The sequence below is a fragment of the Grus americana genome, assembly GCF_028858705.1.
Source record: "Grus americana isolate bGruAme1 chromosome 37 unlocalized genomic scaffold, bGruAme1.mat SUPER_37_unloc_1, whole genome shotgun sequence".
Taxonomy (NCBI): domain Eukaryota; kingdom Metazoa; phylum Chordata; class Aves; order Gruiformes; family Gruidae; genus Grus; species Grus americana.
Window position 1 is genome coordinate 18,016 of NW_026561323.1, and position 18,098 is coordinate 36,113.

Below are 18,098 nucleotides of genomic sequence, written 5' to 3' on the forward strand. Positions count from 1 at the left end.
TATAGATGGGTTTAGGGGTGCCTATAGGGGCCATGGCGGGGAACGGGGCACCTTTTGGGGGGAATTCCGTCCGTTTCGGGGCAGTCTTGTGTTGTCACCCCCCCCTCGCAATAAACCCCAGTGCTGAGAACCGGGGCTCCTCGGTGAGGGGGGAGCCAACATGGCGGCCTCCGCTGGAGGCAGCCATCTTTGATTGGGGGGGGTGGCCATCTTGGGGTGCCAACATGGTGCCCCCCATCGTAGCGGCCATCTTGGGGCATCAACATGGCGCCCCCCCCCCCATCGTGGCAGCCATTTTTGGATGGGGTGGCCATCTTGGTGTGTCGACATGGCGTCCCCCCATGAAGGTGGCCATCTTGGATAAGGGGGCAGCCATCTTGGTGCCAAGAAACAAGGCTGGAGGCGGAGCTTAGGGCATGGTTTATTGGGTGGGGCCTGGCACTTCCTCCTCCTTTTCCTCTTCTTCCTCTTTCTCCACTTCCTCCAACCTCCCGGCTTCCCGCAGCAGCTTGTAATAACGCGGCTGATGCCGGGCCAGGAAAACGCTGAGTTTCCCGGGAATTCGTTGCCGCGGCTCCGCCCCTGGGCGGGGGATAAACCACGGGGGGAGGAGTCAGACGGGGTCAAAAGGACCCGTGACCCCTCCTTGCCCCCCCACTGCCCTTCGCCCCGCTCACCCAGCGCCCTGCAGACCCCTTCCACGCGTTTCCTGGCTTCTTCCACTTCCCGGGCCCCGCCCTCTGCCGTCACTTCCTCTTCCGCTTCCCCCAGCCCGTACCCGAAATCCGCCTCGTCCAGCTCCACCTTCACCCGCCCCACGCGGACGCTGCGCCGGCGGGTGACGAAGGACGCCGTGGGGCGCAGGCCCAGCGGGGCCAGGGCCGCCCTCACGCTGCCCCACGGCGCCGACGGGACCCCCAGGAGCCGGGTTAGTTCCCGTAAGACCCCCGCGTCGCCCCACACTTCCCGGTAGATTGTGACGGCGCTCGGGGGGCGGCTGGGGGGCGAGGTGGGGGGCGGGTGGGAGCGGGGCTCGGCCGGTTCGGGGGGGGTTCGGGTGATTTCGGCATTTCTATGGGGCTGGGGGTCACCGTGAGCTGGCTCTGGGTCTCCGTGGGGCAGCCGTGGGTCTCCGTGGGGCAGTTTGAGCTGCCAGCCTTGCCCCTGGCGGTGCCGCAGCCAGACGTCGGCTCGCCCCAGGGCGGCTCCGGGGACGTCGAAGTAGCAGTCGCGGAAAGGGGGGGTGTGGGGCAGCCCCACGGCGCCCAGGGCCCACAGAGCGGTCGCCGTGTCGGGACCCACACGGAACTTCAGCTCCACCTCGATGGGGGCTGGGCGGGGGGGGAAGGGGCTGCAGGTCCTGCCCCATAGATCCCCCCCAGTGCCCCACAGAGACACCTCTGCCCCATAGAGAAACCTCAGTACCCCACAGGCCCCCCCCCCCCAGTGCCCCACAGAGAAACCTCTGCCCCATAGAGAAACCTCAGTACCCCACAGGCACCCCCCCAGCGCCCCACAGAACACCCCCCCTCCCAGTGCCCCATGGGGAAACCAGTGCCCCATAGAAACCCCCGGTGCCCCATAGGGACCCCCCCCAACACCCTCCAGAGCCTCCCCAGTGCCCCATAGAAAAGCCCCTGCCCCATAGAGCCGCCCCGCTGCCCCACAGAACCCATCCGGTGCCCCACAGAGCCCCCGCTGCCCCCCAGACCCCTCCCCCCGCCCCCTGCCATCCCATAATGCCCCTTGGCACCTCCCTCCCCTCCGGGGGGGCCGGTTTCCATGGCGACGAGCAGGGCCCGGTTGGGAGAAAGGGCAAGCGTGGGGGGGGGGGGGGGGCGCCACAAAGGATTGTGGGAAGGGGCGGGGCCGCGGGGCAGGATGGGATTGGAGGGGGCGGGGCGACGCAAGGGATTGTGGGAAGTGGAGTCCGGGCAGGGCAGGGCCACGCTGACACGGTGGGGGGCGTGGCCTGTCTCCAGGGTAACGAATCCAGCCCCTCCCCCCCGAGCCGTCCGTTAAAGCCTCGTTACCTTTAATTAAAGCTTGGTTACCTCCAATTAAGGCTTAATTACCTTTAATTAAGGCCTAATTACCTATAAGTAAGGCTTAGTTGCCTTTAATCACCACACATGGGGTTAATTAAGGCCAGGACAAAGCATAATTGCTGTAATTACCCCCCCCCGCAGTGCTAATTAGCGCTAATTACCCACCACCAGAGGAGGGGGGAGGGGCTCAGCGCCGACGCCGGAAACCTGTGGGGGGGAGGGGAGGGGGGGGGTGAGCGAGGGGGCGTGGCCACCCCGCCCCCGCCCCCTGATTGGCCGCCGGCCGGACTCACCCCGCCTCTTCCTCCTGCCCGTCAGTGGCAGCTTCTTCCTCTTCTTCTTGGGGGGCGGGGCCTCCTGCGGGGGCGGGGATATGCAAATGAGGGGAGAGGCTTCCGGAGAGGACACGCCTCCTGCGGGGAGGTGGGCGGGGATATGTAAATGAGGGGAGGGACTTCCGGCAGATTCTCTCTCACCTGATTGGCCGGATCGAGCAGAGGCGTGATGTCACCGAAGCGGGTGATGACGTCGAGGCCGTCGCCGCCCGCCCCCCGCCGTCGCTGTGCCCGCTCCCGCCGGCTCTCCCTCAGCCGCACCAACATGGCCTCCTCGTACCGGCGCCTGGGGGCGGGGCCTGCGTCAGCCGCGCCCGCCGCCGGCCCCCGCCCCTCCCCCCCTCCCAGCCGCCCTCCAAAGCACTGACCTCATCTGGGCGTGGCGGGGCGTGGCCGAAGCCCCGCCCTCATCCCCGCCCACTTGGTGGGGGGCGTCGCCCAGCTCCTCCCGCAGCTCCCGGATGACGGAGCCGCTCAGGGCCCGGCGACGAGCCGCTTCCCGCGCCCGGCGCTCCCGCTCCTGCCCCACGGCGTCTGTGGGGCAGAGGGGGGAAGGCCGTGGGGCGGGGCAGGGGCGGGGCGACGGCGCGGGGGCGGGGCTCGGGGGGATGAAGACTCACCGTATTGGACGGGGACCAGGCGGGGCGGGACGTAGCGGCGGCCGCCACCCAATCCCGGGGCTTTCGCCCCTCCCCCTTCCTCCTCTTCCTCACCCTCCTCCTGTGGGGCGCCGCAGCTGTCAATCACAAGCCCCGCCCCCCCCGAAACCCCGCCCCACCCCGCCCGGCCCCGCCCTACCTCCATGTTGGCGGGGGCGGGGCGGAAGCGCAGCGGGTCGTCGTCGCCGCCGCCGCCTAGAAGGGACGCGGGAAGAAGACGGTTGACGGACGGGTGTCAATCAACCTGGCGAGGGGCGGGCACAGCGCCCCGAGGGGGCGGGACCTGGTGACGCTCACCCCGCCCCCCCGCCCGCAGCAGCTTCTCCAATTGGTACTTGAGGCGCCGCTCGGCCGGGCGGAGCTTCTCCAGCACCTGGGGGAGGGGTCAAGGGTCAGGGGGCGGGGCGTGGGCACGCAGGCTCCGCCCACGCCAAGACAGACACGCCCCCGGCCACAGGCCCCTCCCACGGCCCCGCCCCCAGCCACAGGCCCCTCCCACGGCCCCTCCCACCACCCGCAGGCCCCGCCCCCCAGCCGCAGGCCCCGCCCCTCACCAGCCGTGTCTCCAGCAGCCGCGGCAGAGCCGGCAGCGCCCCGAGCGTCCCCCCGCGGGTCTTGGCCGCCAGCAGCAGCGCCAGGTCCTGCAGGTACTGCAGCAGCGCCTGCGCCCGCACCTCCAGCAGCGACACGCCCTGCGGGGAGAGGAGAGGAGAGGGGAGAGAGCCCGGGCCGCGGTTCGGTCACAGGGAGCTCCGCAGGCCCCAATTCCCCCCCGCCGCCTCCCTCCCTCCCTCCCTCCCTCCCAGCCCGGTACCTTCTCGGTGCGCAGCCGCCCGCCTCCAACGCGCCGCAGCAGCGCTAAGCCGTGGTCGGTGACCGCCGCTACCTGCGAAACCGTAATAAGCGTTAAAGCGGGGTTGGTTTTGTGTATTTTTTTTTTCTTTTTTTTTAAGGGATTTTTAAGGCCCGGACCTGCCCGCGGAGAGCCTCCAGCAGCGCGACCGCCTCCGCCATCTTGGGGAGAGGAGAAAGGCTGAGGGCAAGGCCGGGAGCCAATAGGAGCGAGGCGTTGGAGCGCTCGGCCAATGGGAGGGAGAGGAGGGGATGAGGATGGCCCGCCCCCCGCGCCGCACGGCGGGAAGGGGCGAGGAGCACGCGCGCAGCGGCCAATGGGAGGGCGAGGAGCGCTGCGGATGTCCCGCCCACGAGCTGGGGGGCGGGAGGCGCCCGCGGACCAATGGGAGGGCGAAGCGCGCGGGCGGCCCGCCCCAACCGGAGCGCGGAGCGCCAATGAGAGGGCGCGGCTTGCTGAGCGGCACGCCGCCTCACCAATGAGATCCGAGCGGCGTGCGCGGCCCCCCCCAACCACCCGCTGGGTCCTAGCGCCTCCCCGTCCTCCCTTCCCAAACCCCCAAACCCGCCGGAAATCACCCCAAAAAACCAACAAACGACGCTGCCGGGCCGGTTGCAAAGCCCCCCGCGGGGTGGTTTTTATTGCCGCTCTCAGCGCCGCCCTCCCCGGTCCCGCAGCGGGGTGCTGCGGCTGCGGCTGCGACTGCGGCGTTTCTCCCCGCCCCCCCGGCTGCGGTGCCGTTCGCGGTGGTGGTCGCGGTGGGTGGGCGGGGCGGTGGGCGGGGCGTTGGCGGCGGTGGGCGTGGCCCCGGGCGGGCCCAAGCCTCGTTCTCGCCCGGAGCCGGCCCCGCCCCCTCCCCGTTTGTCCCGCCCCGAAGGGGGCGGGGCCGAGGCGTTGCTGGCCCCGCCCCCTCCCCTCTGACGTTGCTCCTCCTCCTCCTGCTCCTTCCGGCGCCGCTCCCGCTCCCGCGCCCGCGCCGCTCGCTCCGCCTGCTTCTGCACGAACTGGGGGGGGGGGGGCGTGGCCAGAGAGGGGGGCGTGGTCACAGAGGGGGCGTGGCCAGGGAAGAGGACCCCACCCCCCGGGGGGGGGAGGGGTTCGGAGGACGCGTCCCCGCCCACCTGGGTGTCGGTGAGGGGCAGCCAATAGATGCAGGGCGCCGCCTTGGTCTTGCGGAAGAGGTCGTCCAGCAGTTTGGCCGGCGGCTCCTCCGGCGGCTTCTCTGCCCGCGGACGTGACGGAGGGGGCGGGGATCAGGGCTTGACCCCGCCCCCAGGTCCTTAGCCCCGCCCACCAGCCCCTTTAGCCCCACCCCAGCTCCTTGGCCCCCCCACCCCTCAGCCCCGCCCCCAGCCCCTTTAGCCCCGCCCCCAGGCCCATAACCCCGCCCCCAGGCCCCTTTAGCCCCACCCCAGCTCCTTGGCCCCCCCACCCCTCAGCCCCGCCCCCAGCCCCTTTAGCCCCGCCCCCAGGCCCATAACCCCGCCCCCAGGCCCCTTTAGCCCCACCCCAGCTCCTTGGCCCCGCCCCCAGGCCCTTAACCCCGCCCCAGGCCCCTTTAGCCCCGCCCACCACCCCTTAACCCCGCCCCCAGTCCCCTTTAGCCCCACCCCAGCTCCTTGGCCCCGCCCCAGGTCCTTAGCCCCGCCCACCACCCCTTAGCCCCGCCCCCAGCCCCTTTAGCCCCGGCCCCAGCTCCTTAACCCCGCCCCAGGCCCCTTTAGCCCCGCCCACCACCCCTTAGCCCCGCCCCAGGCCCATAACCCCGCCCCCCACCCCATAACCCCGCCCCCAGCCCCTTTAGCCCCGCCCCCAGCCCCTTTAGCCCCGCCCCCAGCCCCTTTAGCCCCACCCCCAGGCCCCTTTAGCCCCGCCCCCACCCCTCAAGCCCCGCCCCCTTTTACCTTTTTTGTCGGGGCGCGCCTCTCGGGAGCCCCGCCCCCTCTCCTTGTCCGGGGGGCGGTGCCGGGCCCGGGGCTCTCGGGGGGCGGGGCCCCGCGGGGCCGGGGGGGAGGGGCTGGGCGAGCGGGGGGGCCCCTTGTCCCTGTCCCACTCGCGCTCCCCCCGCGTCCGCTCCCGCCGCTCCATCTCCCGCTCCCGCTCCGCCCACTGCGCCCGCTCCGCCTCCCGGGGGGCGCGGCCGCCCGAGGACCCCGCCCCGGAGGAAGGGCAGGCGGAGCCCCGCCCCGCCCCCGAAGGACACGGCCCCGCCGGAGCCTCCTCCCCCCGCTGCGGGCGCTCGGGCAGGAGCCCGCGGTGGAAATCCAGCTGCGGGGGAGGGGGGGGGAACGGGACCCACGCGTCGGGGGCTGCCCCACGCCCACCCACAGGTGCCACCCCGCCGGCGCCCCCCGCTGCCCCACACGTGTGCCCCCAGCCCCACACGTGCCCCGCTGAGACCCACACGTGCCCCGCTGAGACCCACAAGTGCCCCACTGAGCCCCACAAGTGCCCCACTGAGACCCATAAGTGCCCCACTGAGCCCCACAAGTGCCCCACTGAGACCCACACGTGCCCCACTGAGCCCCACAAGTGCCCCACTGAGACCCACGAGTGCCCCCAAGCCCCCTCCCAGCCCCCCAGCATCCCCCTCCCAGCCCCACAAGTGCCCCACTGAGCCCCACACGTGTGCCCCCAGCCCCACAAGTGCCCCACTGAGACCCACGAGTGCCCCCAAGTCCCCTCCCAGCCCCACAAGTGCCCCACTGAGCCCCACAAGTGCCCCACTGAGACCCACACGTGTCCCCCCAGCCCCACACGTGCCCCGCTGAGCCCCACACGTGCCCCACTGAGACCCACACGTGTCCCCCCAGCCCCACAAGTGCCCTGCTGAGACCCACAAGTGCCCTGCTGAGCCCCACACGTGCCCCGCTGAGCCCCACAAGTGCCCCACTGAGACCCACAAGTGCCCCCAAGTCCCCTCCCAGCCCCACAAGTGCCCCACTGAGACCCACAAGTGCCCCAGAGACCCACACGTGTGCCCCCAGCCCCACAAGTGCCCTGCTGAGACCCACGAGTGCCCCCAAGCCCCCTCCCAGCCCCCCAGCATCCCCCTCCCAGCCCCCCAAATCCCCTCCCAGCCCCCCAAGCCCCCTCCCAGCCCCCCAGCATCCCCCTCCCAGCCCCCCAAATCCCCTCCCAGCCCCCCAAGCCCCCTCCCAGCCCCCTGACCTCCTCCTGCTCGGCGAAGTCGGCCGCCAGCACCTTGGGGTTCGACTGCGGCCACTTGACCCCGTGCAGGGCGTTGCGGGTGGCCACCGCCTCCTCCACCGACGCGTACTTGGGGGGGGGGGGGGGGAGAGGAGAGCAGAGCGCGGGGGTCAGCCCCACGGCCGCCCCACGGGACGCGCGCACACCCCCCACGGCGCCCCACGGACCGTGACGTAGCAGTGGGACTTGATCTTGTCGATCCAGAACCCGTCCTCCCGCAGCCGCCCCGTCCTGCCCAGCAGCTCCTTCAGCTGCCCCAGCGTGAACGGCCGCACCTGGGGGGGGGAGGAGGGGGGGGGAGAGCGCTTGGGGGGCAGCCCCGGCACCTGGGGGGCAGCCCCTCCCCCCCCCCCCCCCCCTCTTTTCGGGGACTCACCAGGTTGCAGAGATGGACGATGGGGGAGGGGCGGGCGCGGGGGGGGGAGGGGCGCGGCGCCGCCCGGACGGGGTCGTCGATGGGGAGGGAGAGGCCGAGGGGGCGGGACGGGGCGCCCATCCCCCGCCGTGGAGCCTCGCCTGGGGGGGGGGGGGGCGGGGAGGGGCGGGGGTGACGTCACCGTGGGGTCGCCACCCCTTCCCCCGCCCTTCGCCCCTCCCCCCCCCTCACCTCTCTTCCCCTCCTCGCCCGGCGGGGGGAGGGGCGGCGCGGCGGCTTCGGCGGGGGCGGGGGGAGGGGCGGGGAGGGGGAGGGGCTGCGGGCGCTCCTCCTCCCCCTTCCCCTCCCCCGCCGGCCTGCCTTCTTCCTCTTCCTCTTCCTCTTCCTCTTCCTGCCCGTTCTCCTGCCCCTCCCCCGGCACCACCTGCGGCGGTGGGGGAGGGGTGAGAGCGCGGTGGGCGGGCGGGGGGGAGGGGGGCGGGTGTTTGGGGAGGGGGGGGGGTGTGGTGTGTGCGCGCGTCGCCCATCCCCCACCTGCGTGACGGTGCGGCAGATCTTCAGCGGGGGGTGGTGGGCGGGGGAGGGGAGGAGGGGGAGGGGGCCGCCCTGCCCCCTCTCCGCCCCTCCCCCGCTCTCCTCCTCCGACATGGGCCCCTCCTCGGGGTGCAGCTCCACCACCGCCTCCGCCCCTCCCCCCGCCTTCATCTCGGGGATCAGGCTCTGCGGGGGAGGGGCGCAGGCGGTCAGCGGGGGAGGGGCCCCGGGGGGCGGTGGTGGGGGGGGGGTGGGGGTGGGGATCGGTACCTTGAGGGACTCGGTGGTGATGCTGATGGAGGGCCGTTTGGGGGCGCAGGCCGTGCTGGCCCCCCAGCGCCGTTTCCGGCCCCCCGGCTCCTGGGCGCCCGGCGCCGCCCCCTTGGAGGCTGCTGGGGATGGGGGGGAGGGGCGGGGCCTGGCCTCAGACCCGGCCCCTGCCCGGGATGGCCCCGCCCACCCCCACCGGGCTCCACCCCACAGCCGCCAAGCCCCGCCCCCATGGGGCAAACCACGCCCCCCCCGCGGGCCAAGCCCCGCCCCCGCCCAAGCCCCGCCCCCTGCAGGCTAAGCCACGCCCCCTGCAGGCCAAACCACACCCCCCTGCAGGCTAAGCCCCGCCCCCTATGGGCAAGCCCCGCCCCCATGGGGCAAACCACGCCCCCCCGCGGGCCAAGCCACGCCCCCGCCCAAGCCCCGCCCCCTGCAGGCCAAACCACACCCCCTATGGGCAAGCCCCGCCCCTACGGGCTAAACCCCACCCCTACAGACTAAGCCACGCCCCCTGCAGGCCAAACCACACCTCCTATGGCCAAGCCCCGCCCCTACGGGCTAAGCCCCGCCCCCGCGGTCCAAACCACACCTCCTATGGCCAAGCCCCGCCCCCTATGACCTAAACCCCGCCCCCCGCGGGCCAAGCCCCGCCCCCACCCCCACCCCTTACTGCCCAGCCCCGCCCCCACCCCCCGGCCCCGCCCCCACTCACAGAGCACCGAGATCTTCCTCTTGAAGGCCTTGGGCTGGGCGGGGCTCTGGGGAAGAGAGTGGGAGGGGCCAAGGGGAGAGACACGCCCCCACACGGGGAGGGGCCGGGAGGGGCCGCATCAGCACCGGGGGCGGGGCAAGGCGGAGGCTCCGCCCCCTCACCCCCTCCCTTCCCCCCCCCCCCCCATTTTGGGGCAGCTTTAATTCCAGGGGGAGGGTGTGGGGCAATCCATGGGGCTGCCCCATAAGTGTGGGGGGGGTGACCACGCCCCCTCCCCCCGTTGCCCCGCCCCAGATGGGGGTGTGGCCGTGGGCGTGTCCTGCGAGGGGCGGGGTGACCTCGCAGGTCCTGCAGATCCGTGGGGTGCCCCCCAAGTGGGGTGGGGGTGGGGGGCACCGAGAGCCGGGGGGTGCCCCACCGCGGCGGGGTGGGGGGGTCCCGCAGGTCCGGGCCGTGGGTCTCGAGGTCCGGGGGTGCCCCCCAAGTGAGGTCGGGGGTCCGTGGGGTGCCCCATAAGTAAACTCGAGGGGGGGGTCCCGAAAAGTCCGTGGGGTGCCCCCGCAAGTGGAGCTGGGGGTCCGTGGGGCGCCCCCTAAGAGGTTTCGGGGGTGCCCGAGGTCCATGGGGTGCCCCTCAAGTGCCGTTGGGGGTCCCAAAAGTCCATGGGGTGCCCCATAAGTGAGGTTTCGGGGGTCCCTGAGGTCCGCGGGGTGCCCCACAAGTGCGGTCAGGGGTCCCTGAGATCTGTGGGGCGCCCCACCAGTGACGGTGGAGGATCTTGAGGTCCGTGGGGTGCCCCCCCGAGTTGAGGGTGGGGGGGGCCCAGAAGTCCATAGGGTGCCCCATAACTGAGGTCGGGGGTCCGTGGGGTGCCCCGTAAGTAAAGTTGGGGGTCACAGAGGTCCGTGGGGTGGAGCCAGGTGCCCCACGAGTGCGGTTGGGGGTCGCCGAGATCCACGGGGTGCCCCGGAACTGGGGTTGGGGTTCTGTGGGGTGCCCCCTAAGTTAACCGGGGGGGGTCCCCGAGGTCCGTGCAGTGCAGTTGGGTGCCCCACGAGTGTGGTTGGGGGTCACCGTGATCCACGGGGTGCCCCTTGAGTGGCGGTTGGGGGGTCCCCGAGATCCGTGGGGTGCCCCATAAGTGACCGTTGAGCTCGTTGAGGTCCATGGGGTGCCCCACAAATGAGCTTGGGGGTCCCTGACGTGCAGCTGGCTGCCCCACAAGCAAAGCTGCGGGGGGGGCTACCAGTCCGTGGGGTGCCCCACAAGTGATGCCAAAGGATCTCGCTGTCCGCGGGGTGCCCCATAAGTGACATCGGGGGGTCCCTGAGATCCGTGGGGCAGAGCTGGGTGCCCCACAGGAGATTTTGGGGGTCCTTGAGGGGGAGTCGGGTGCCCCAGAAATGCGGTTGGGGGTCCCCGAGATCCATGGGGTGCCCCACAAGTGAGGTCGGGGGTTCTGGAAGTCCATGGGGCAGAGTTGGGTGCCCCCCCCCAAGTGCGAGTGGGGGTCCTGGTGGTCCGTGGGGTGCCCCCCGAGCAACGACGCAGGCTGTTGAGGTCTGTGGGGTGCCCCCCAAGTGCGGTTGGGGGTGCCGGCAGTCCATGGGGTGCCCCATAAGCGAGCTTGGGGGTCCCAAAAGTCCATGGGGTGCCCCATAAGTGCGACTGGGGGTCCCGGCAGTCCGTAGGATGCCCCAGAAGTGGGGTCGGGGGGGGCCCGGAGCTCCATGGGGTGCCCCACAAGTGCGGGTGGGGGTCCCGGAGAGCTGTGGGGTGCCCCCCAAGCGAGAGTGCAGGCCCTTGAGCTCCTTCGATGGACGACCTCCGTGGAGCATGCTGGGGGTCCCCAAGATCCGTGGGGTGCCCCACAAGTGAAGTCGGGGGGGTCACGGCAGTCCGTGGGGTGCCCCCCCAAGCGACAGTGGAGGATCTGGAGGTCCGTGGGGCGCCCCCCAAGTGCGGTTGGGGGTCACAGGGCTCCTTCAGCGGGTGCTGGGCGACCTCCGTGGGAGACGTCGGGTGCCCCACCAGCGAAGTCAGAGGGCCCTGAAATCCGTGGGGTGCCCCCTAAGTGCGGTTGGGGGTCCCCGAGATCTGTGGGGTGCCCCCCAAGTGACGCTGCAGGCTGCTGCGAACCGTGGGGCGCCTCGCATCAGAAGACCTTCGTGTTCCTGGGGTGCCCCACAAGTGAAGTTGGGGGGTCCCAGCAGTCCATGGGGTGCCCCACAAGTTGGGCTTGGGGGTCGCAGCGGTTCATGGGGTGCCCCCCAGATGGAGTTGGGGATCACAGAGATCTGTGGGGTGCCCCCCAAGCGAGGCTGGAGCGTCTTCAGGTCCGTGGGGTGCCCCATAAGCAAAGTTGGGGGTCCCAGAGATCCGTGGGGTGCCCCCCAAGTGACGGTGGGGGTTCTCGGAGTCTGTGGGGTGCCCCCCAGGCGAGTTTGGGGGTCCCACGTGTCCATAGGGTGCCCCCCAAGTGACAGCGGAGCATCTTCATCTCCGTGGGGTGCCCCATAAGCGAAGTTGGGGGTCCCGGAGTTCCGTGGGGTGCCCCCCAAGTGCGGTCGGGGGGGTCCCTGGGTGCCCCCAGAAGAGACTTGGGGGTTCCGGGAAGCCGTGGGGCGCCCCCCCCGCCCTACAAGTGAGACGTTTCTTTGGGGGGGGTGGGTGGGTTGGGGGGCGGGGTGGGGGGGTGTGTGTGGGGCGCATCTCCCCAAAAATCCTTCAACCGGGTTCGGGCGCCCCCCAAGTGAGACGCCGGGGGTCCCGGAGGTCCTTCGGGTGTGGGGCGCCCCCCAAGTGAGACGTTGGGGGTCCGGGGGGTCCTTTGAGCCAGCGCTGGGTGCCCAAAAGAGAGACGTTTGGGGGGTCCCGGGTGTGGGGCGCAGGGGAAAGGGGGGGGGCCGCGGGGGCGCCTGCCCCCCAACTCACGCCGTGGGGCGCCCCCCGAGTGGCAGCGGCGGCGGCGGCGACGTGGGGCGCCCCCCCAAGTCGAGAGAAGCCAGGCAGCCCCCGCCCCCCACACCCCTTCCCTCCCCCGCCCCACACTTGGGGGGCTGCCCCACACATCCCCCCCCTCCCCCCCGCCCCACACACGCCCCACACATCCCTCCTTCTCTCCCCCCCCGCGGGCCCCCCGCCCCCCCCCCCACCCCAAACCCGCTGCCCCCCCCAATTACCTCCGGGTCCGGGGGGGCGCTGGGGGGGGAGCCCCCCGCTGCGGGGGGGGGCCCCGGTTCCGCGGGCACCGCCGGCTCCTCGCTGGGTGAAGAGGGGAAAGAAGGAAAGGGGGGGGGGGGAGGGATACGTGCGTGTGTGAGAATCAATGGGGCCGCCCCACACTTGTGGGGCCCGGCCCCACACCCCCAGCCGCCGTGGGGCAGCCGTGGGTCTCACCCCTCCTCGCAGGCGGCCAGCATGGCGGCCCCCCCGCCCGGGGGGTTCCCCCCCTGCTCTATTGTGCGGGGCAGCCGCAGGCAGGCGGGGCGGCCATCTTGCCGCTTACCCGGCAGCCCCCGCGGAGAGGGCGGGGCCGGCAGCGGGGAAGGGGCGGGGAAAAGGGGGCGGGGCCACGCCCACGCCGGCGCGCGGGGAGGGGCGGGGCGGGGCCAGCGGGCCCACCCACGTGACCCCGGGGGCACCCATGGAGCCCAGACGGCACCGGGGGGAAGGGGGAAGGGGGAAGGGGGGGGGAACAACCCCGCGCCCCCCCCATCGCCCACAGAGCCCCATCGAGCCGCGCGTCCCCCAGAGCCCCTGTGCCCTACAGGCACCGCTGCCCCTATGGCCCCTGTGGCCCCCCATAGCCCCCTATAGCCCCCCATGGCCCCCTATAGCCACCCCATGGCCCCCCATAGCCCCCCTATAGACCCTCTATAGACCCCTGTACCCCCCCATACCCCCCCTACACCCCCCCATATCCCCTCTATACCCCCCCATACCCCCCCTACACCCCCCCATATCCCCTCTATAGCCCCCCTACACCCCCCCATATCCCCTATACTCCCCTATAGCCCCCCCCTACCCCCCCCATACCCACCTGGGGGGTTGACTCGGGGGGCAGGAGGCCGCCGCCGCCCCCCCCGGCCCTTGGGGCGTGTCCTGCAGGGAGGGGGAGGGGTCAGTGGGGGCGGGGCCACGCCCAGCACGGGGAGCACAGCAGGGTCCCAGCTCCCCCCCAGCTCCCCCCCAACCGGGTCCCAGCTCCCCCCCAGCACCCCTCACCTTGGCGCTGCGGGGGGGCGATGCCGGGGGGGAGGGGGAGCTGTCGGGGGAGGAGGCGGAAGGCGAGGGGGAGGGCGAGGAGGAGGAGGAGGAGGAGGAGGAAGAGGAGCAGGAGCTGGCCCGGCGCCGGCCACGCCCCCCAGGCGCGGGAGGGGGCGGCTCCTTGGTGAGGAGGGGTGGGGCCGGCTCCTCCTCCTCCCGGGGGGGCGGGGCCTGGCAAGGCCCCTCCCTCAGCGGGGGCGGGGAGGGGGAGGCAGGCGGGGCTTCTGCCTTGGGTGGCGCCTCCTCATTGGATGGCGCCTCCTCGGGAGGTGGGGCCTCCTGGGTGGGCGGGGCCTCCTCCTCCTGCATGGGCGGGGCCTCCTGGGTGGGCGGGGCCTCCTCCTCCTGCATGGGCGGGGCCTCCTGGGTGGGCGGGGCCTCCTCCTGCATGGGCGGGGCGGGGTCTCCCTCAGGCTGCTCTTGGCTCTCCCCGGCTGGGGGGGGTTTGGTTTCCTTTTCCTCTTCCTCTTCCTCCTCCTCCTCCTCTTCCTCCTCCTCCTCCTCTTCTTCTTCCTCCTCCTCCTCTTCCTCCTCCTCCTCCTCCTCGCCCGGTTTCAGGGGGGGCCGCGCGCCGGCCCTCCGCCCGCGGGGGGGGCCCTCCGCCCCCGTCTCGGGGGGCTTGGCGCCTCGAGCCTGGGAAGAGGAAGAGGAAGTAGGAAGAGGAAGCGGGGAAAAAAAAAAAGGGGGGGGAGGAGGGGGATTACCCCCTCTCTTACCTGCCGGAGGCGCCCGGCTCGTCGTTCCGGCCTCCGCCCCCCCTCCTCGTCCGAGTCTCCCGGGGTGGGGCCGCTCTTCCCGGAAGCTTGAATGTCATTTTTTAATATTTTTTTGGGGGGGGGGGTGTGAAGAAAAATGAAAGGTTTTGGGTTTTGGTTTTTTTTTTTTTTTTTTTGACAAAAAGCCCCAAAGCGGCCCTTTCTGCCCCCAAAACATCCTCACCCTCCAGCTCGGCCGCCTCCCGCTCCAGCCGCTGCTGCAGCAGCTCCTGCTGCTTCTCCAGGTACTGCTTGATGAAGCTGTTCTGGCTCATCTCCTCCCCCATCTGGGCGCGAATTTGGGGCAATTTGGGGCGTTTTGGGGATTTAGGGGCGGTTTAGGGATTTAAGGGGTTTTTTTTTTGGGGGGGGGGGGGTGTTTCTCACCTGGGAGTTGGGCTGGAAGGTGGGGTGGGGGGTCGAGTGCTTCTGGAGGTTCTCCAGCATCAGCGCCTGAGCAGGCAATTAATTAATAACAAGTAATTAATTAACAGGCTTCAATTAATATGTGCAAATTAACGCGTCAGATTAACGAACTGATCGGGGACCCCCCAAGTTATCCAGACACCCCCCAACGGCAGAAATCAATCCTCACAAATCTCCCCCCAAAATGTCATTTTTCACACCCAAACCGCGGTTTTTACCCCAATTCACCCCAAAAATGTGGGTTTTCACCCCCCAAACGTGACTTTTACCCCCCAAAAAGATGGCTTTCACCCCAAAACCCATCGCTTTTCCCCCAAATTCTCCCCCAAAATGCAACTTGTACCTCGAATCCTCCCCAAACTTCTGAAAAATGTTATTCTTTTTACCTCACGTTCCACCCTAAACCCACAACTTTTCCCCCAAATTCCACCATAAAACACGATTTTTCACCCCAAACTTACAACTTTCACCCCAAACTTCCCCCAAACCCACAATTTTTACCTCAAACTCCGCCCAAAACTTCCAAACCCCATTTTTACCTCAAATTCCACTCCAAACCCACAACTTTTATCCCAAATTCCGACCCAAACCCACATTTTTTACCCCAAATCCCCTCACAAACTCCCCCAAAATCTGATTTTTTACCTCAAAGCTCCACGACTTTCACCTCAAATTCCCCCTCACAAACATCCCCCAAACCTGATTTTTCGCCCCAAACTCCCCCAAAACGCAACTTTTACCCCAAATCCCCCTCACAAACTCCCTAAAACCAGGATTTCCCCCAAAATCCTCTCACAAACTCCCCCAAAGCCACAACTTCCACCCCAAATTCCACCCTAAACTACCAAAATCATAGCTTTCACCCAAACCTCGTGATTTTTACCTCAAATTCCACCCCAAACTCCCCCAAAAATGCAACTTTTACTTCAACTGCCCCCCAATACTTCCTAAAAACGTGATTTCTACCCCAAAACGCGACTTTCACCTCAAATCCCCTCACAAACACCCCAAACCACTATTTTTCACACCACCCCCCCAACTCCTGAAAAACCTGATTTTTAACCCCAATCACCCCTCAAAGTAACACTTTTCCAAATCCCCCCCCCCAAAAACTGCTTAAAAACATGATTTTTACCTCAAATCCCCCCAAAACCACAACTTTTACCTCAAGTCTCCCTAAACAACCAAAAACCCGCGACTTTTACCCCAAATCCCCCCTCAAACTCCCCCAAAACACACGCCTTAAAAAACTGATCTTTATCTCAAATTCCTCCCCAAAAACATGGTTTTAAACCGCAATTGCCCCCAAACCCGCAACTTTTACCTCAAATCCCGCCAAACTCCCCCCCAAAAATGACTTTCACCTCAAATCCCCTCACAAAGTTCCCAAAAACCATGGTTTTTCACCCAAACTCCCCCCCAAACTCCCCCAAAACATCATTTTTACCCCAAATCCCCCATCACAAACTTCCCCAAACCATTATTTTTCACTTCAAATCCCCCCACACCGAATTTATCTTGAATCCCTCCCCAAAGCTCCTCAAAACAACCGTTTTTACCCCAAATCCCCTCACAAACTCCCCAAACCCGCAACTTTTACCTCAAAATCCCCTCACAAACTCCCCAAACCCGCAACTTTTACCCCAAAATCCCCTCACAAACTCCCCCAAAACCTCATTTTTCACCCCAAATCCCCCCAAAACCACGACTTTCACCTCAACGCTCCCCCAAACTCTGCAAAACCGTGATTTTTGCCCCAAATCCCCTCACGAACCCTCAAACCCTGCCGCTTTTACCTCAAATCCCCTCACAAACTCCACAAAATCCTGGTGTTTCACCCAAAAAACCACGACTTTCACCTCATCCCCCCCCAAAAACCTGTTTTTTTACCTCAAATCCCCCCCAAACTCAACTTTTACCTCAAATCTCCTCACAAAGTCCCCAAAACCCGCCACTTTTACCTCACAAACTCCACAAAACACTGGTTTTTCACCCCAAAACTCCCGAAAACCACAACTTTTGCCTCAAATCCCCCCCAGAAACCCTCATTTTTACCTCAAATCCCCCTCAAAACCATGATTTTTGGCCCAAATACCCCCAAACCCGGAACTTTTCCTCCTCGAAACACAACTTTCGCCTCAACCCTGCCGAACTCTGCAAACCCACGGTTTTTCCCCCAAATCCCCTCACAAACTCTCCAAAACTGCGACTTTCACCTCAACTCCCCCCAAAACGCGATTTTTGCCCCAAATCCCCTCAGAAACTCTCCAAAACCCGCGATTTTTACTCAAATCTCCCCTCACAAACTACCCAAACCCATGCTTTTTTACCTCAAATCCCCCCAAACGGCCCTTTTTGCCCCAAATCCCCTCAAACCCGCGACTTTCACCTCAAATCCCCCCCCAAACTCCCTCAAAACACAACTTTTACCTCAAATCCCCCCCGAACTCCCTCAAAACACGACTTCTACCTCACCCCCCCAAAAAAACCCTTCTCAAACCCCCAACTTTTACCTCAAAATCCCTCACAAACTCCCCCCAAACACGACTTTTACCTCAAATCCCCTCAAAAAACTCCCCGGATCCGCGATTTTCACCTCCCCCAACCCGCGATTTTTGCCCCCAAACCCGCCTTTTCCCCCCAAAACCCGCCGCTGTCACCTCAGTTCCCCTCCGCACGGGGGGTCTCTCTCTCTCCCCCCCCCCCTCCCCGCTCTGCGCATGCGCGCGGTTCCCCTCAGCCCTTGGCGGGAAACCGGGACGGTGTGTGTGTGGGGGGAGAGAGACACAACGATGTGGGGGGATAAACCGGTTCGACGGCGCATGCGCCGCCGGTAACCGCCTTCCCCCCCCCCCGCGCCAGCCCCGCCGCCTTTCAGTTCCCTTCTCGCCCCTCCGCTTCCCCGCCGCGGTGCCGGCCGCTCTCACCCCGCGGAGCCGTTTGATGAGGGCGCTCTTCTGTCCGCTTTTGGCCAGGCCCCGTTGCTCCAGGGCCGCCTTCAGGTCGGCGACGCGGAGCAGATGGAGCGGCCGCCCGTCCAGAGTCACCTCCTCCCCGTCCGCCATCTTGTGTGGCGCCGCTCAACCGCTCCGAACAGCGCCCGCCCCTGCGCGACGCTTCGGCTCCTTCCGGAAGCGCTTCGGCAACTTCCGGAACGGCTTCGGCTCCCTCCGCCGCCGCTTCGGCTCCCTCCGCCTCCTCTTCGGTTACTTCCGCCTCCCTTCGCCTCCTCTTCGGTTACTTCCGCCTCCCTTCGGCTCCCTCCGCCTCCTCTTCGGCTCCTTCCGGCCGCGCATCGTTTACTTCCGCCTGCGCCTCGACTCCCCCCTCCCCTCCCGCTTCGGCTTCCTCCGACGTCGCTTCGGCTCTTTCCGGAAGCTCTTCGGCTCTTTTCGGAAGCTCTTCGGTTCCCTCCGCCTCCTCTTCGGCTCTTTCCGCCTCCGCCCCGGAGGCGTTCGGCTCTTTCCGGAAAACGCTTCGGCTCTTTCCGGAAAACGAACGTCGGACCGCCGTGAGAACAACGGGGGGGGGCGGTTTGTTTACGTAGGACCTCCAGGAAGGGGTTTGCTGACGTCAGACACCCTCCCCCCCAAGGTTGACAGGGGAACCCGTTCGATGATGCAGACCCGCCCCTCTGATGACATCACC

General features: G+C 68.0%; 3 protein-coding genes across 3 annotated transcripts; all 3 read right to left on the bottom strand.

Moving 5' to 3' along the window:
• Window positions 1-409: 409 nt before the first annotated feature.
• Window positions 410-1,888, bottom strand: THTPA (thiamine triphosphatase). The gene is made up of 3 exons (XM_054811510.1): window positions 1,754-1,888; window positions 678-1,331; window positions 410-582 (listed from the first exon to the last, which is right to left on the bottom strand). The coding sequence occupies exons 1-3, from the start codon at window positions 1,782-1,784 to the stop codon at window positions 422-424; spliced, it is 846 nt and encodes a 281-aa protein (XP_054667485.1). The 5' UTR covers window positions 1,785-1,888; the 3' UTR covers window positions 410-421.
• A 130-nt stretch (window positions 1,889-2,018) lies between these two features.
• On the bottom strand, window positions 2,019-4,080 carry NGDN (neuroguidin). Its single transcript, XM_054811508.1, has 10 exons — window positions 4,015-4,080; window positions 3,857-3,928; window positions 3,597-3,734; window positions 3,340-3,415; window positions 3,182-3,237; window positions 3,004-3,103; window positions 2,752-2,917; window positions 2,525-2,669; window positions 2,342-2,405; window positions 2,019-2,255 (listed from the first exon to the last, which is right to left on the bottom strand). The coding sequence occupies exons 1-10, from the start codon at window positions 4,054-4,056 to the stop codon at window positions 2,236-2,238; spliced, it is 879 nt and encodes a 292-aa protein (XP_054667483.1). The 5' UTR covers window positions 4,057-4,080; the 3' UTR covers window positions 2,019-2,235.
• A 428-nt stretch (window positions 4,081-4,508) lies between these two features.
• On the bottom strand, window positions 4,509-17,805 carry ACIN1 (apoptotic chromatin condensation inducer 1). Its single transcript, XM_054811489.1, is given in 17 exon segments — window positions 4,509-4,899; window positions 5,017-5,117; window positions 5,800-6,163; window positions 7,067-7,174; window positions 7,273-7,380; window positions 7,482-7,621; window positions 7,713-7,905; window positions 8,016-8,201; window positions 8,286-8,407; window positions 9,001-9,046; window positions 12,183-12,264; window positions 13,043-13,104; window positions 13,228-13,902; window positions 13,986-14,159; window positions 14,162-14,311; window positions 14,412-14,477; window positions 17,378-17,805. Coding segments are annotated over 17 exon segments (3,069 nt in total). The 5' UTR covers window positions 17,516-17,805; the 3' UTR covers window positions 4,509-4,545.
• Between the last annotated feature and the right edge of the window lie 293 nt (window positions 17,806-18,098).

What these genes read in the sequence shown, in the direction of transcription:
- THTPA (XM_054811510.1), bottom strand. Translation starts at nt 1,784, where the DNA reads ATGGAAACCGGCCCCCCCGGAGGGGAGGGAG. An exon ending in CCCCCCCGGAGGGGAGGGAG is followed by an intron (nt 1,332 to 1,753) that starts GTGCCAAGGGGC and finishes CCCCCCGCCCAG; the next exon opens with CCCCCATCGAGGTGGAGCTG. An exon ending in AGGGGTCTGCAGGGCGCTGG is followed by an intron (nt 583 to 677) that starts GTGAGCGGGGCG and finishes TCCCCCGCCCAG; the next exon opens with GGGCGGAGCCGCGGCAACGA.
- NGDN (XM_054811508.1), bottom strand. Translation starts at nt 4,056, where the DNA reads ATGGCGGAGGCGGTCGCGCTGCTGGAGGCTCTCCGCGGGCAG. An exon ending in CCTGGTCCCCGTCCAATACG is followed by an intron (nt 2,918 to 3,003) that starts GTGAGTCTTCAT and finishes TCTGCCCCACAG; the next exon opens with ACGCCGTGGGGCAGGAGCGG. An exon ending in CCCCGCCACGCCCAGATGAG is followed by an intron (nt 2,670 to 2,751) that starts GTCAGTGCTTTG and finishes CCCCGCCCCCAG; the next exon opens with GCGCCGGTACGAGGAGGCCA.